Below are 18,411 nucleotides of genomic sequence, written 5' to 3'. Positions count from 1 at the left end.
TATTGTTTAATCATTTCAATAGTCATGCCCAACTCTTTGTGATCCCATTTGGGGTTTTCTTTGCAAAGATCCTGGAGGAGGCAGCTAGGTGGCACAGTGAATTAGAGCACCAGCCCTGAAGTCAGGAGGACGGGAGTTCAAATCCAGCCTTACACACTTAATATTATACCTAGATGTGTGACCTTGGGCAAGTCACTTAATCCCATTGCCTTGCAAAAAACAAACCAAAACCCCCCAGATATTGGAGAGTTTATGATTTCCTTCTCTAGCTCGTTTTCCAGATGAAGAAATTGAGACAAGCAGGGTTAAGTAACTTGCCCAGGGTCACATAACTAGGAAGTGTGTAAAGTTAGATTTTAACTCTGGAACATGTGACTTCTTGACTCCAGGCTACCTAATTTCTCTCAAATTTAGGATACACACAACAGTATTCTCACTTTACAGGTAAAGAGAAGCTGTGATTTAGCCACAGGCACAGGTTGTAAGTGGGTGAGCCAGGATGTGAACCCCCAGATCTGGTGTACTTAACACTCTATTTTACCCTGCATAGATGTTTCTCTCTCCTGAAAATAAAAGCAGCTAATAAATACATGCCTTGCCTCCAATTTTTGAAAAGGAATGAAGGAATTGAAAAGTACTACTCACTGGACCTGATTAAAATCAAAAAGAACAACTGGTTTGGGAAGCAGTGATCATCCCAATCTTTTGTGGTAGTTTGTAATCTCAGCTATAATCTGAAACACCCTCAGGTTTTTAGAAAAGAGTATTTTCAAGATTTCAGCAATAGTATAAGATGTGACCTGAAGGAGATACTTAACAAAGTTCTAGTGATATAATCATAATTGCTTCTAATGAGAAAGAAAAGGGGATGTGTTTAGAGAAACAGAGAACTCATTGGAATGTGCAAGGGACTGAAGAGAAGGTAGCAAATTAAAAGTGAATGCAAAAAGATTATCAAGATAAATTTATGAATAGTGTCAGAACTACTAGGAGCCACTATAAGCTGAGGCTTGTAAGATTGCTAAATTCATAAAATGATCTTTATTTTAAAAGTTAAGTTGAGAGCAAGATGATCTTCAAGAAAGAAAGGAGCCCAGTTTGCCATGGACAGGAAGATTAATACACATTGGAGAAATATTAGCACTACTCGACTCCTATTTTGCTGTTTTCTCTACCAAAGATCATAGATTTAGAATTGGAAGGGACCTTGGAGATCATCTAGAATAACCCCTCATTTTAGAGATTAGAAAACTGAGGCCCTTTAAGTTGTTCAACATTATTCATGTAGTAAGTGGCAAAACAATATTTGAGTCCAGTTATTATGACTCCAAATTGAACCTCTTCACAGTGAAATGAACCACCTTCAGACAAACTGGGAAGGATAGAAAAAAAATTAATTCATAGGAAATTGAAATCAGAAATAAATAAGAGGATGAGAGTGTCTTTAATGAATATAAGTTATCTTATCTAGACAAAACCTACATTCCAGAGTCCTAAACCTGCTTGCAGCTGTATTGTTAAGTTATAACTACTTATTAACTGTTGTTTTTTGTGTAGTTGTGATAAATGGGAGATGTATCATGGGACTAACTTGAGAACCTGTTCCAGTTTTTGAAAGGGAAACAGTAGAAACCTTAATCTGAAGAAAGCTGAAGGTGATATTGATTCCCTTTTTTTTTTTTTTTAGGTTTTTCTGCAATGGAGTTAAGTGACAGTGTCTGAGGCTGGATTTGAAATCAGGTACCCCCTGACTCCAGGGCTGGTGCTCTATACACTGCACCACCTAGCCCCATGATGTAGATCAGGAAAAAATCATGAACTGAGATTTTTTGTTAAATTATTGAATATATCCTAAAATATGCTTGAGGAAAAGATGAAATTAGTTTGATTAGTAACCCTTCAATGGAATAGTAACCCTTCATGATTTAAGTAGGGTTAGATTCACTTAACTCTGAAATTCCTTACAATTTTTAAGATTATGAGGGATGATAAATAAAATTGATTACAAAGAGAGGTCCCAGTTAAGTGGAATAGGTTTTCTGGAATAATTTATTTGTAAATTTTACATAAAGATAACATAATAAACCTAATAGTCGAGATTACAAAGAGAGGTCCCAGTTAAGTGGGATAGGTTCCTTGGAATAATTTATTAGTAAATTTTACATAAAGATAACATAATAAACCTAATAGTCTCCCAGGGTTCTACGTTAAAAGTGGATAAGTGAATCTGAAGCATATTTATTCAAACTAATGATATTTTATAAGTAATACTTTTTTTATCATAGCAAAGATTAGGAAACTACTGGGGTACCCATCAATTGAGGGATAGCTAAACAAATTATGGCAAATAAATATAAAAGAATATTATTGTGCCTTAAGAAATAATGAAAAAGATGGTTTCAGAGAAACCTAGAAAGATCTGTGTCAAATAAAACCAAGTCAACAATTTACATGATGACTATAAGACTGTAAGGAAAATCAACTTTTTAAGACCTGAGAATTCTGACTAGTGTAGTGATAACACAAGATGCCAGAGGACTACTGATGAAACATTCTAACCTGTCAGAGGAGGACTAAAGGTATTAAGAGTTATACTTATTAGATATGATCATTATATAAATTTGTTTTGCTTTTCTATGACTAATATGGGAGGTTTCTTAAAAATTGGGGAGTTGGAGCAGAGTTGGGAAAAAACTGTTATGATAATGCAAAAAAATTTATATAATTTTTAAAATGCAAATTGGATATAGTGGAGATTAATGGTTTCATATGTACTCTTTTTCTGTTCTTGTTCTTTGTTTTTTCTGATCATGTTTGTTGGTATGTCAAGTTCATAATAACAAAAAAATTAAATTAAAAAAACAACTAGATAAATGGGAGGGGGAGAAGGCTAACCTAAGGGATCTTAATATTGTAGTAGATAAGCAAGCACTATTATGTACAATTAAAGGATTCCGAATTTGCCAAAAATCATAGCATGTGGGTGAAGGGAAGACCAAGCTATCCAGAAAGTTACCCTATTATTTCCAGACAGAAGATCAAAGAAAGAAAAGCAATTTAGCAAATTCTAGTAGGCAGAATCTAGGCTAGATGAGTGCCTGGAGGATTGGTAAGGAAATAATCTAACACATAATTATTCATAAGGTAATATGGACTGTGTCCCTATGCTACAACTTTATTTCAGTATTCTTTTTATTAACTGCTTGTCTGGAATAATAAGCTAGTTGAATAGCATAAAATAGATTTGAGAATCTTTAATGAATATAAGTTATCTTGGTCTGCATACCTAACCCTCATTTTCAAATTCACAACTATGTATTTAACAATGGCTATATAGGGGATTGAATCAGGTTACCCCATTCTCTTTGAAAAGCAAGTCAAACCAAAGACTTAATTCATATTTTTGAACTCAGGAAAGAGAAAAAAAACTATTGATGTAATCATGTGTCTTATCTCGTAAATAATTTAGTTTTTTCTTCTTCCTTTTCTTTTTGATATTTACTTATTTATATATTATTTCTAAGCACCTAAGCTCTAAATTTATATTTTCATTTTTATCATAAGTTTCACAAATATTAACAAATACAAAATTATAATAAATATGCAAAAACAAAAGATTGTATATGAAACTAAACTTCTCTTATATATATAGCTTGTTGTCTAAGAGTGTATACAAAATTTAACACTGCAGTAAATTGCTCAGTGTGTTTCCCTTATGAATTTCTAGGTTTTTGAAAATATTTTTTGATTGATGTTCTTTCAGAGCATCTATCTCTTTTCAAAACAGAAACTTATAAGTATAGTCAAGTAAAACAGATGAACACACTCAAATTTTATGTTAAGGTTTGTATTTTAAATTATCAAAGATATATATTTGAGACTAAAAGTACAAATAGTCATATTTGGCTTAACTTCTTTAGTTAAATCAAAACTCCATGGGAAAGAAAAATGTATTTTTTTAATATTCAGATACACATAAAAGGAACTTTTTATACCCCTATAAGTTTTTAATAACTATTGATGATGTTGATTTGGGAAAGAATTCTTACCATCACTGATTTGTCTCATTTCTTGGCTGTTTTGTATAGAATGGATCATCTCTAGAAGATTTTCTTTTTCTTGTTCTACAGCAGATGCTGTTTCTCTCAAAGCTTCAACCCTATATAAGTTGGAGAAGAAAATCTGTTACCAAATGAAAAATACTCCTGTTTCCTGTTTTATTCTAGATGTTTGAATTGTTAAATCTTTTTTTCAGAACTGAAGAAAATTTACTCTTTAACATTTTCATGTCATTTATCATTTCCTCTTGTTGAAAAGAACTGTATATAGAAGTGCAAGTATGAACAGGATAAAAAGTTAGTTCCCCCCCACCCCGCCATGTTAGGCACTCAACCTACTAACCCCTTTGCAGATTAACAATCCTTTCCATTCATTAGAGTACAACTGAAGTCAATGTGAAGGCCAGTTTTGGGTTATGGAGTTACAGCAAGAGAAAAATATCCTCTAATTTTTGAATTTTTATTTCCAAATCACTTTAACATTTCTAGGATCCCCCCTAATATTGAACAGGTAATTCTGGAAGCAAAAATTGTATGAGTAACTTTTATCTCTTGCTCATTATCTAAAATGATTTTACAAACAAGTTCTATATAATTTTGCACTCGTTCTCTTGGCCTGCTTTCTCGTGTGTGTCTTTTTTTAATTACATACTTTTCACTCTCTACAATTACCCACCTGCCTACCTGCTACAGGCTAACAGTGTTATCCTCAGACTGGTTATGTAGTCCCACTATCCCTTACATATTCCCAGATAGCTCCAAACATATTTTTAATACAATTCAAGACCAGTAGGCCAAAAACTGATTTTTTAAAAAAAAGTCCTGTGTAACCTACACAGGCAAAACATAAGAGGGGAATAATAATTCATATCAAATAGCAATTTAAGGTGTTCCAAATGAATTTCTTACCACAATACTGTGAAGTAATGGACATGAAGTAAATTTGACATTCTGAGGTAAAGAGATCTGGCTCATGGTCATTCAACTGTGTCAAAGGCAGGATTCAAATCTATATTATATTCTAATACCAACAATCTACTCACTACCCATTTACTACCTTGGCTTTTCTATTCTAAAATAATGGCAACACTGATGTTATCTAACTTTACCAATTACAGTCACTAATGTGAAGTTAGAAGGCACTTTAGAGGTCATTTGGTTTAGGAAGAGTTGCTTAAGGTCCATAATAAGAAGTAAAGACTGTACTAAAATTTGAGTTCTGAACCTCCAAGTTCAGGTTTTCTTCCTGTACCGTGCTTCTCTTGTCAGGGAGGCTAGATAGCACATCAGATAGAACATCAGCCCTGGGGTCAGGAGGACCTGAGTTCAAATCCAGCCTTAGACACTTAATAATTACCTAACCCTTAACCTTGGGCATGGTCACTTAAACCCATTGCCTTGCAAAAAAACAACAAAAAAAGGTGAGTGATTAAAATGTCCATACTGAAATTTACCCAAAGATTGCAGATAGCACCACTATCTGAAGGAGGGAATTGGTCAAAAGAGGGCAGGGGAGTCTCCCTATATACCAAAATATTTATAGCAGCTTCTTTTTGGGGTGGTAAAGAATGGAAACCAAGCAGTTTGCTCATTAACTGAGAGGAATGACTAAACAAATTAAGGTACATAAATAGAATATTACTGTTTGGGAAGACTGGACAAACTTGAGAAATACAGAGAAGTAGAAGACTTACATAAACTATTGCAAAGTGAAGTACGCAGAAGCAGAAATATAATAAATACAAGGACTACAACAACGTAGCTACAAAACAACTGGAAATGAATTTTGCAAAACGTTAAAGAACAAGCTCATTAAGAGACATGAGACATTCCACACCAGTGAATCCTCTCTACCTTCCTACCAATACCTTTGCAGAAGAGGAGGAGTGGGAAAGGGCCCGAGTTTGAAATATTCCCTATGAGATCAGATTTTTAAAACGTAAAATTGGTTTTACTGATTTTTTAAAAATTCTTTGTTAGGCAATTTACAGATGAGGAGATCAAAGAAATCCATAGTCATATAAAAAAAACGCTCTAAATCATTAATTATGAGAGAAATGCAAATTAAAGCTTCGCTGAGGTACTACCTCACACCTCTCAGATTGGCCAATATGACCAGAAAGGATAATGATCATTGTTGGAAGGGTTGTGGGAAATCTGGGACACTTACACTGTTGGTGGAGCTGTGAACTCATCGAACCCTTCTGGAGAGCTATTTGGAACTATGCTCAAAGGGCAACAAAAATGTGCATACCCTTTGACCCAGCAATACCACTACTAGGTCTATATCCTGAAGAGATGTGAAAAAGGGTAAAAACATTACTTGTACAAAAATATTTATAGCAGCCCTGTTTGTGGTGGCAAAGAATTGGAAATCAAGTAAATGTCCTTCAATTGGGGAATGGCTTAGTAGCAAACTGTGATATATGTATGTCATGGAACACCATTGTTCTATTAGAAACCAGGAGGGACGGGATTTCAGGGAAGCCTGGAGGGATTTGCATGAACTGATGCTGAGTGAAATGAGCAGAACCAGAAAAACACTGTACACCCTAACAGCAACATGGGAGTGATGATCAACCTTGATGGACTTGCTCATTTCCATCAGTGCAACAACCAGGGACAATTTTGGGCTGTGGAGTTTGAACAAAGTTCAAGGACTATTCCCTTTAATTTATAAAAAAACAGATATCTTATTGTCTGATCTTGTTACCTCTTAGACTTCTTGTCTCTTCTTTTAAGGATATGATCTCATCACACCCAATTTGGAAACAAAGTAAAGACTGACAAATTGCTTTCTGTGGGGGAGTGGGGGGAGGGAAGTAAGACTGGGGGGAAAATTATAAAACTCAAATAATAACTTTAATAAAAATAAATTAAAAAAACAAATAATTCTTTGTTATCAATAATGGTTCCCTAAGAGAGACTAGGGAAGAGGAATATAAGGGAAAATCCTAGATTATATTAAAACAAAATGTATCAAAAAAAATCCATCTTTTAACTTTCAGTGCAGGAGATGTTACGTTGAAAAAAATATACAGTTTCTTCAAGTTGTATTTGTTATTTAGTTATTTTAGATCCATTTATAGGTTAGCTAGAAATAAACTAACAAACTACATCTATAACTGATCCCTTGTGAAATTTATATTTTGGTCCAAATTTGGCACAAAATATTCAGCATTAGTGTGAAAGGGAAAAAAATAAATTTTCAACACTGAAAGTTACAGAGAAAGAAAAATTAAATAGAGTTTTTAACCAAAGAAGACAAAAGATTACAAAAAAGGTGATTACAAAAAGATTAAAATGGATAATTACTATTATTAACTTGTTAATAATGATAAAACAATACTAATAACAATAATAAATAGCTTGGGCTTATTTAATGTCTAACATGTGCCAGGTACATTTTACAAGTATCTCATTGAGCCTCAAAACAACCATGTGAGATAGGTGCTCTTATTCCCTTATTTTGCAGTTGAAGAAACTGGGGTAAACAAATGATTTGCCCAAGGTCACACCAATAAAAACTGTTTGAGGTTTTATTTGAACTTGAGTCTTGCAGCTCCAAGTTCAACATTCTATCCACTACACCACCTAGCTATCTAATTATATTAAATTGAAAACCTTCTGAATAGTCAAAACTATAAGAGCTAGAATATGAAGGGAACCAATTTGTCTTTAACACAAAATTTTCATATCAAATATCTCTTATAAGGGTCTAATATCAAGACACCAAGGTGATTAACAGCAATAATTAATAAGAACAAAATCTATGTTGGAGCATTTCTGAAAAGCTAGACACATGAATGCACTGTTGGTGGAGCTATCAGATTTAATGCATTTGGAAAGCAATTGGGAATTATGGGAAGAAAGTGATTAGAATTGCTTATTAACTCAGAAGTTCAACTGCTATATGTGTAACTATATTTAAACACCAAAGTATTTTTAGCAATACTTTTTTGTAGTAGCAATGCATTAGAAACAAAGTAAATGCCCATTGATGTCGGGAATGACTAGAAAAGTTTTAGTATATGAGAAATGGAATGTAACTGTATTGTGAGAAACAATGAATATGATGAATACAGGGCAACATAGGAAGACATATGAAGTGGGGAAAATAAGCAGAATCAGGAAAATAATGCACACTGATATATATGTATATGGAAATGGAAAGAACAAGAAAAGCATCAAAATTAAAAGTTACAAAGTTAAAAATGAAAGCATGGCCTCATAGGATGGGAAATATCCCTTTCCCAACTCCTCTGCATAGGTGAGGTATTGTATAGGAAACAATACAAACAAGTTTTTCGATATGTTGATTTTGCCGAACAGTTCCTGCTCCCTCTATACACATTCAACCACATCTCTTTTTTTTTATTCTTTGTTATTTTATTCTCTCTGGGCAGAGAAGGGAGAATGGAAAAGAGGGATAGATTGGGAAATATTTTTTAAAAATAAAATGTATGAGACATTCTATATTATATATCATCATTGCATTCACTGACATATAAAATTAAGATCCAAAGAAAATGCGAAATATTGTGGTTCAGGGCGGCTAAGTGGCACAGTGGATAGAGCGCCGGCCCTAGAGTCAGGAGTACCTGAGTTCAAATCCAGCCTCAGACATTTAATAATTACCTAACTGTGTGGCCTTGGGCAAGCCACTTAACCTCATTGCCTTGCAAAAAAAAAATCAAAACCAAAAACAAAACAACTTAAAAAAAGAGAGATATTGTGGTTTACCATGAAAAATTCCTACTACTTGAATCTACTTCCTTAGTACTGACATAGGCAATACATATATACCTGATGAGTAAAAGAGGAGATGCTAAGGAAAAGATTACTTTTTCAGCATATCTTTTGAGTTTATGCTCAAACAGAATATAATGAAAGAAGAACAAAAGATTTCTTGTCCTAGAAGTGGTTATGTAATTTATCAATATAAACCTGTGGAGCTATTAACAAGAAAACAGATTAGAGAAAGTCCTGAAGAATAAGCATATGGTATACATGATCCATCCCTTGTTGTCATGGAAACTAAAAGCAAATCTAGAGGAAAAGGATTTTTTGAAGTTATAAATAATAATAATAATAATAATAATAATAATAATAGAAAGAAATGGTTAAAGATATTTCTCTCAGGAATATCAGAAAGAATCTTAATTTTACAGATGAAGAAACTGAGAAGCAGAGATTAAGTGAACTGCCCAGGATCACACAGCTAAGGTCTGTGGCAAGATTTGAACTGAGGCATTTTTATTTAATATTTTAACATGATTATAAAAATAAAACATAAAGAATAAGTTATATCACACACACCAAAGATTCCACTTTATTTTATGCTACATCATATTTATATTACATTTTGATATGTTCATTGAATATAATTTATAATTTTTAATTTTAGGATTAGGAAATCCTGAGGAAATTAGGAAAGAACCAAAATTCTAAATAAGGAAAAACAGTTGTATCTGAGGTATAAAATTTTTCATTTGTGATAGCAATCTGTCCTTTATCTTCTTTTTTCTCAGTTATCAAACTGTCTGGCAGCAGGTGGCTTCTTCTGATTCCTGCCCTGTTCCTTAACATTTGGTTGGGGGGGTGGTGGCTTTAGAGACTTAATTAAATTAAGTTAATATTAATTAATTGATAATTAAAACAATTAATTCCTTTTTCTCTTAAATTTTCTATTGATAGCACTTTAAAAAAGTATCTTATTGGGGTGGCTAGGTGGCACAGTAGATAGAGCATCCGCCCTGGAGTCAGGAGTACCTGAGTTCAAATCCTCCCTCAGACATTTAATTACCTAGCTGTGTGGCCTTGGGCAAGCCATTTAACCCCATTGCCTTGCAAAAACTAATAAAAAAAATCTTATTGTCTACAAATTTCCTCTCTTTCCCCTCCCATAAGTAAATCATCCCCTTAAAAGAATCACAGAGAGAGGGTAAAAACAGTTCAGTGAAAATTACCAATGTATTACCAAATATAACAATGTATATAATGTCCCATTATCCTATCCCCTGCCAGACAAGAGAGGAAGTAAGTTTTAGGTTCTTTAGGATTAAGCTTATCACAGTGATCAATTTCTTTTTTGTTTTTCTTTGTTCTTTTTATCTATTCCAGAATTTACTGCTTCTGCTTATTTCTCTTTTGCCTAAGCAATTCTTCTAAGAGGCCAGAGAGTCCCTGCCCCAGAGGAATTTACAATCTAATAGATTAAATATATACAAAAAAAGTGATCTACAGAATAAACAGCACAATGGGGAAACCTTCCAGTAAAGGATGGGATTTTAGGTGAGACCCAGAGGAAGCTAAGAAAGCCAGAAGGCCTAGCTGAGGAGAGAAAGCATTCCAAACAAAGGAAACAGCCTGAGAAAATGCCAGATGCTGAGAGATGGGGTGTCTTGTTCCTGGAACAGCCAGGAGGCCACTGTCCCTTGATCAGAGGTGTAGGTGTTTAGGTGCATAGGATATAAATATAAAAAGTTAATAGACTTCCTGTGCTTCAGTGAAATCAAAGTACAAAGTGAGGATCAAATGCTATAAAAAGTTCTGTCAACCATTGAGTTCTGTGAAATGCCAGCTGTTACTACTCTTGTGATTGTAAGCAACTAACATTTCCCATGTTTTTAAGATAGTTGTAGCGGCTTTTTTTCTACAATCACTGCCTTTAAAATTTTCATAAGGTTCTCAGTCCCATTATCCAGCAATTTCTCAAATTTTGGTAAAGTCTTTACTGAAAATATGAAGTTTTGACATTTGGATAAAAGGCTTTTTAATTTAAAATATTCAAATCATTCTATCTGTATATTCTCTTAATTCTTAAGTATTTCGAAGAGAGGAAAGTCTCTTAGGCGCTCTCTCATAAAACTTTGAAACTAAGGAGGTTAACGAAATTTTAGAGAGACAGAACCCACAGAGGTTCCCAGGGAGGCAATTCTCCTACTCAAGGTAACCTGGGAAAAGAGCAGAAAGGCTCTGCTCCCTGGGGTTGGAGGGGTGGCCTCCTGGAGGCAGCCCCAGGGCACTGGGAGCCCTGGCTCACAGCAGCCAGGGAGTTTACTGAGCTACACCCCGGGGAGCACAGGGCACAAAATGGGCGAACAGTGGGGGGGGGGGGGGGCTCTGCCAGAGCATGTGAAACCCAGCCTTCAGGGCAAACAGAAAGCAGCTTGGCCAGCCCAGTTTCAGGAAACAGAAGCAGGTGGAGCCCCCAGGGCATGAGCCCATTGAACCTAGGGAGGAGAGTGAAGAGAGAGAGACTGCAGAGCTCTGCCCCCTGAACAGGACTCTGGGGCTCTGACCACAATCAGATGCTGATCCCAATCTAGGACCCCCCATAGAACAGCAGGGCCCTCCCCACCTGAACCCTGTGGCAGAGGGGGGCGCATATGCTCAGTCACAGACCAGGAGGGAGGACAGAGCCTCACACACTGAGACCCTTGTGGGAGTGTCCCAAAAGCTCAGGAAGCACCCCCAAAACAGGCTTAGGATGGGAAAATGAGCAAGCAAACAAGAGGAAGACCACTGAGAAATATTTCGCATATGAGCCCAAGAAGGATCAAAATACTCAGTCTGAAAATGAGGAAGCACAAACTCCTACATCTAAAGACTCCAAGAAAAACAGAAATTGGGCTCAGGCTATGACAGAGCTCAAAAAATACTTTGAAAAATCAAATGAGGGAGTTAGAAAAAACTGGGAAAAGAAATGAGAGAGATGCAGGAAAAACATGAAAATGAAGTCAGCAGGCTAGTCAAGGAAATCCAAAAAAATGCTGAAGAAAATAGCATGCTAAAAACCAGCTTAGGTCAAATGGATAAAACAGTTCCAAAAGTTATTGAGGAGAATGCTTTAAAAAGCAGAATTGGCCAGATGGAAAAAGAGATAAGAAAGCTCTTTGAGAACAAATCCTTCAGACAAAGAATAGAACTCAGGGAGATTGATGAATTTACCAGAAATCAGGAATCAATACTTCAAAACCAAAAAAATGAAAAATTAGAAGAAAATGTGAAACATCTCATTGAAAAAAAACTGATATGAAAAACAGACTTAGGAAAGATAATTTAAAAATTACTGCAATACCTAAAAGTCATGATCAGGAAAAGAGCCTTGACATAATTTTCAAAGAATTACTACAGGAAAATTGCCCTGATATCCTAGAAGCAGAGGGCAAAATAGAAATGGAGAGAATCCACCGATCCCCCCGAGAAAGAGATCCCAAAAAACCAACCCCTAGGAATATTATAGCCAAGTTCCAGAACTCCCAAGTCAAAGAGAAAATATTACAAGCAGCCAAAAGGACACAATTCAAATATCGTAGAGCTACAGTCAGGATCACACAGGACTTAGCAGCAACTACATTAAAAGCTCATAGGGCTTGGAATATAATATACTGGAAGGCAAAAGAGCTTAGAATGCAACTGAGAATCAACTACCCAGCAAAACTGAATGTCCTCTTCCAGGGAAAAAAGATGGATTTTCAATGAACCAGGGAAATTTCAAATGTTACTGTTGGAATGGCCAGAGCTGAACAGAAGGTTTGATCTTCAAATACAGGACTCAGGTGAAGCATGGAGATTGGAGGAGAGGGAGAAAATATGAGGGACTTAATGATGATGAACTGCATGTATTCCTGTATAGAAAAATGACACTGATAATACTCATATGAACCTTCTCAGTTAATAGAGCAGGTAGAAGGAGCTTTTATAGTTGAAGCACAGGAGAAAGCTGAATTTGAAGATAAAATATGGTATACAAATGGAGTCAATAGAAAAAAGGGAAATGTAATGGGAAAAAGGAAAAAGGAGAGGGGGGGAATAGGCCAAGATATTTCATATAATAAGATTTTTTTTTCATATAAGGTTTTTCTTTATTATAATGAGCTATTGCAATGATATGGAAAGGGGGAAGGTAAGGAGGAATGAGGGAAACTTCGCTCTCATCAGAGGTGGCTAGGAGAGGAAACAGCATATATATTCAATGGGGTATAGGCATCTGGAGTAAGAAGGAGAGGGGGGGAACAGGGGGAAGGGGGGGATATGAGCCATGGAGGAGAGGATGGACCATGGGGGGAGAGTGGTTAGTTATAACACATTTTCTTTTTTACTTCTTACAAGAAGGGGCTGGGATTGGATGGCCTGTCCTGGACCATAGGGCCAGGTGGATCCTGGGCCTAAGGGATGGTATGAGGGCTCAGGGCCTCTTGGCCCCAGAGCCGGGGATCTGTCTGCTGCGCCACTCAGCTACCCTACTGCAGAGTCAGAGTGAAAGGAGAGAGAAAAATATAGTACATGGTAGTGGAGAAATATGAAAGGAGGGAGTTGCAATCAACAATGGCAATGGTGGAAAAATATGGAAGTAACTTTTGCCATGGACTTATCATAAAGAATGTGATCCACCTGCGACAGAGTTGTTGGTGTTGGAACAAAGACTCAAGCACATTTATTATTATTATTATTATTATTATTATTATTATTATTATTATTTTGGGGGGGGGTGCAGGGCAAATGGGGCTGGGTGGCCTGCCTGGGGCCGCATAGCAGGGTGATTGTTGGGTGTCTGAGGCCAGATTTGGACCCAGATGCTCCTGGCTCAAGGGCCAATGCTCTGTCTGCCACCCAGCCACCCCTACTATTATTACTATTTTATTTTATTTTGGGTCTTTCTTCTTTTTTTTTCTTTTTTGGTTTTTGCAGGGCAGTGGGGTTCGGGTGACTTGCATGTCACACAGCTGAGTGATTGTTGGGTGTATGGGGCTGGATGTGGGCTCAGGTGCTCGTGGCTCCAGGGCTGGTGCTCCATCCATTGCGCCACCTGGCCATATGGCTGGCATTTCTGTAGAGAAGAAAAGGCTCATGAAGTTGGAATTCCAAATCTTTGTTCACTGGTTCCACAAGGTTCGTCATATTGAGTCGATTCACAATCGTGAAGCCATGGAAAGGTGAAGCTGACCTTCTATATACAAATAAAGTCTCTTCTATGTCAGTTTTCCTGAAGGAGGCGCTCTTGGATATAAAACGCCATCTCAACTTGGCAGAACAGCCGTTACATCAGCATGTACTGTGAATTGGAGCAGAAAATCCTGGGGGCCGATGCCCAGGATGATCTCAAGTGATTCTGAAGCACCAGTGGGCCTGGCATGCCCATGTATTGGCCACAGTTTGAGGAATGGAACCCAGACCTCACCCATACCATCACCAGGAAGGAGAAACTGCCCAAGAAGAACGATGGTGTGACCTTGACCAATGCCTCGGGGGTGGTAGAGTCTATGGCCCAGGCTGGGGACCGTGGCAGCGTCAGCAGCTATGACTGAGGCCAGCCATATGCCGCTGAATGGTCTGATGATTAAAGTGGAAATCCCTTCAGGGCGGGTGAAGCCAATGGGGATGCCAATCCCTTTGAGGATGATGCCAAGGGGGTGCGTGTTCGGGCACTCTAATTATGATGGGCAGGAGCAAGACGAACTCAGCTTCAAAGCAGGAGATGAACTCACCAAACTGGGAGAAGAAGATGAGCAGGGCTGGTGCCGAGGTCGTCTGGACAGTGGGCAACTTGGCCTCTATCCTGCCAACTATGTGGAATCCATCTAACTGTCTCTCCCCATCTCCCATCAACTCACCTCATTCCTTTCCCTCTTTCCCTCCCAGTCTCCCTTCTGCCATCTATACCTTTCATCCTTTGCCAACACTCTTCTGTCTTTTCTCCTTTCTGATCCACTCTCTTCCACAACCAGCCCATTCCTCTTCCTACCCCTGTTCCATAGAGTTCCAGACATATTTTCCAATCAAGCTTTTATTTTTTTAAAAGTTGTCTTGGGAAGAAAAAATATAGAACAACAACAAAAAAAACCAAACAGAAAAACCAGAAACAAGCATTTGCAATAGCACTACAGAGTTGGGGCAGGGAAGGGGTAGGGTTGGGGAAATAATTCTCCTGTAGGTGAGGGGCCACAGCTTTGGCCAGCAATGTTGGCAAGGGCTTTTTATTTTCAGATCTCCCCAAAGAGGTCTGTCTTTCTGTGCCCTTCAGAAGTCTCCCAAGACCCCCTCCTCCAGAATCCCACTGACTCACAAAATGTCAGAGCTGGAAGGGACCTTAAATATTGACTAGTTTAGCCCTCTCATTTTATAGAGGTGAAGCCTGGATGGGAAAATGACGGTCCTAGTCACATCACGAGGTAGCAGCAGACAAGAACTCAGGATTCCTGACTCCTCAATCCAAAGCTTTTTCTACTAGGTGACACTGATCTCTAAGGACACTTGTTCCTACTTGCTTCCCCCTACTCCATATTAGGATCTCTCTCTCTCTCTCTCTCTCTCTCTCTCTCTCAGTTCTCTGCCTCCTCCTCTCTCCTCTGCCCCTTTCTCCACTATTTCTTCTTCCCCAAGAGGACAAACCACCCCTCCACCTCCTGCATGTCTTTCACCAAAGGACTGCTGTCTGAGGGAGGGCGAGCTCTTTCAGTCTCTTAAGTCTTCCACTGGTGTTCTGAGGTCTACCTCGTCTGATTTGTTCTTTTCTTAAGCTATTCCATCCCCTCTCCCAGTGGCCATGGAAAGGGTGAGGGAGAAGGTGATGCAGGTCAAAGGGCTATGAAGGGGAGCATAATGGACCCTTCCTTCCAAACTGGGAGAGATAGGTCGTAGCTCCCACAGAGCAGTTTTAGGGGACATTGCAGGCACTCCTAGCAATGAGAGATGGGGAGGTAAGGATTCCTTTAGCATTTCCTGACCTTGGTTCACCTTGATTTAGGGCCTTTGTTCAGGGGGCAGAAGGGAAGAGCTTTCTCTTTCCTGAGCTGCTGACCTCAGCCCCATGTCTTAGTGAGAGATGGGATCTGGTGCCGAGTTTAGCTGGAGTCATCAAGGTTAGGGCAGTGAGATTATTCCTGCTCACTCTTTCTCCCATCAGTAAACCTGGATTAGGGGAGTTGAGGATGAGGCAGCATCACTCCTTGGTGGGGCCTCAGGGCAGTCATTTTATTCCAGTTGCTGACCTGGGTAGAAGGAGTTAACCCTCTAAATATACCCACACATGGATACCTCACCCTTCAAATAAACACTTGTTGGATGGTTTCTAGAACCCCAAAGTTCTGAAAAGGTCTAGCACCTTGCAGACAAAATCACTAACAGCAGCAACTACTTTGTCTTAGAGGGTGCAGGAAGCAATATCTCATCATGTTTGGCATTCAGAATCAGAGACCCCTGCCTTTTCCACTCTGTACTTCTAGATATACCATGTGAACCCCACTGTCCCTCTTCTCCTCTGCATCTCTTAGCCTTCCCCTTCCCCATTTCAACCATGTCTCTAAAAGCCTGAATGAGCTTGTGGTTGGGAGCCATCCTTTGAAACTTTGGGTCTGTGGAGCTACTGACTTGGGAGCAGGGGATGGATTCTCATGGGGGACAATAATGTTGTTCCTCTTGGCTCTCTATACCTCCATTCAAAACCCTGGGCTACTTCCATTTTCACCCTTCTCATCAAGAGAGCTACTCCGAGAAACTGAGCTCACCCCATCCCCAACTTTGTCTTCTACTGGACAGGATTCCATATGACTCTCAATATACTAAGGAGGAAGGATGGGGGGAAAGCTGACATTGTTTTTGGAAGGTGGAAGCAAGATGGCTTTGATCTTCCTAGAGTCTCCTTTGCTTCATCTTTACCTTATCAGGGAGATGGTGACTTTGTTCCCATTCCCCTTTTCTTCCCACCTCCTTGGTCTGGACAAGCTGAACTATGGCCAGGTGAGCCCAAGAGGCATGAGATAAAAGACCAGCGGTCTCTATATATGGATGGAAGAATTTCCTGCCAAAATGAAGGCAGGAGATATTAGAGAGAGGATTCCAGATTTTCATCTCCTATCTGGGCAGCTACAGATTGCTTGGGAGATAAACTCCACTCAAACCGAAGGCCAACAACCCTGGAATAAGATGAGAGGAGACTTCACATGGCCTTCCCTGTCCCCATCCAGACCACCCTCTTGCTACTGGAGTGTGTTGGGGCCTAGTAGCAGGGACTGGTGGTGGTGAAAGTGACCCATGATGCCATAGGGAAGCTAATACCAAAGGATGACCATGTGGCAACAGGTGAGACTTGATCAATCCCAAACCTTGGAAATCTTCAGTAGTCCACCTCATAGACAACACTTAGCAGAAATCAGTTCTAGCAGCATCAGGATCCTTAATTCCTTAATCTGATTATCCCTTCCCCACTTTATCATTGCTAAAGTCTGAGCCAGTGGAGCTTTGGAAGTGGAAGTTGAAGCTCAGGACCATGGATAGACACCCTTTACTCAGCTAGGGTCACAAAGAACCCTCAGATAATGAGTTTGGGGGGTTATTTTTGTTTGTTGTTGTTAGGGTCTTTTGCCTCCAGATGCCTTGCCTTTTATCATTTCCCTAGAGTCCACCCTGAAGCTTTAACTCCCAGACCCTCAGAGCTCTTGATGCCTAGGGGCAATGTTCTAAGAGAGTCCTAATTGGAGTCTGACCTCTAAGTGCACTGGCCCTCCCCAGCTCTTCAGTCTACAAATCATCTCATTCCCTCTCCCCCATGACTGATTCAGTATTCGACTTCCATTCAAATTTGAGATGGTCCCTTATAAAACTCAAAGCATTATTCAGGAAACTTCTTATTAATGTTGTACATACTCCCCATCTTCATACCATCTGGACAGGCAAAAAGGGCCCAGGAATCCACCTATCTCCCAGGGTTGTTATGGGGATCAAATGAGATAATCATCATAAAGCTTCTAGCACAGTGCCTGGCTCTTAGGACATGGGACTCTGCCTCTTGTTTTCTCCTCTGCTCATGTCCCTATCTCCATGCTCATGGAAATGATAGGACGCTTCTGCATCTTAGGATATGGATGTCACTCTCTCTTAGTGATAGGTCAGGAGACATCTCTGTAGTTAGGGAAGGGAAGGGGTTGCTACTTTGTCTCTTCTTTTTGCCCTGGACTCCCAACCCAGCTGTGCCCTCTCTTTTTCCCAAAGAATTGTTTGGGCACCTCCATCTCTTCTGATTGCTGAGAAGTCCCCATCCTCACATTCTGTTCCAGGAAAATTTCTACTAGTCTTCTCTGGTTTTTCTGGGACTTTGGGCCTGGCCTCTACCCTGAACTTGCCCAATCTATTGGGAAAACAAGGGAATGCAAGAAGGGCAATGGCGATTTCCTATGGTCCCATAAGACACATACACACCCCATCATTCCTCCATAGGTGCTCCATTCCTATACTTCCCCAGGTCCCAATCAGAACCCCTGACTCTTTGACAACGCCCAAATCTATGAATAAAGACAAGACTATTTAAAAAAAATAAACCCTCACAAATCCTCAACTTTTCTATATATGT

At 38.8% G+C, this 18,411-nt stretch overlaps 1 protein-coding gene across 1 annotated transcript in view; it reads right to left on the bottom strand.

The window, feature by feature from the left end:
* Positions 1-18,411, bottom strand: part of BAG2 (BAG cochaperone 2) — a 48,889-nt gene that overhangs the window by 11,512 nt on the left and 18,966 nt on the right. The window contains exon 2 of the mRNA XM_074237282.1: positions 4,050-4,159. Coding sequence (XP_074093383.1) covers positions 4,050-4,159 — 110 coding nt within the window. The remainder of the gene's footprint in view (positions 1-4,049; positions 4,160-18,411) is intronic.

The sequence above is a fragment of the Macrotis lagotis genome, chromosome 5 (assembly GCF_037893015.1).
Source record: "Macrotis lagotis isolate mMagLag1 chromosome 5, bilby.v1.9.chrom.fasta, whole genome shotgun sequence".
Taxonomy (NCBI): Eukaryota; Metazoa; Chordata; class Mammalia; order Peramelemorphia; family Peramelidae; genus Macrotis; species Macrotis lagotis.
Note: the sequence above shows the minus strand (reverse complement) of the source record. Positions and strands in the feature narration are given on the sequence as shown.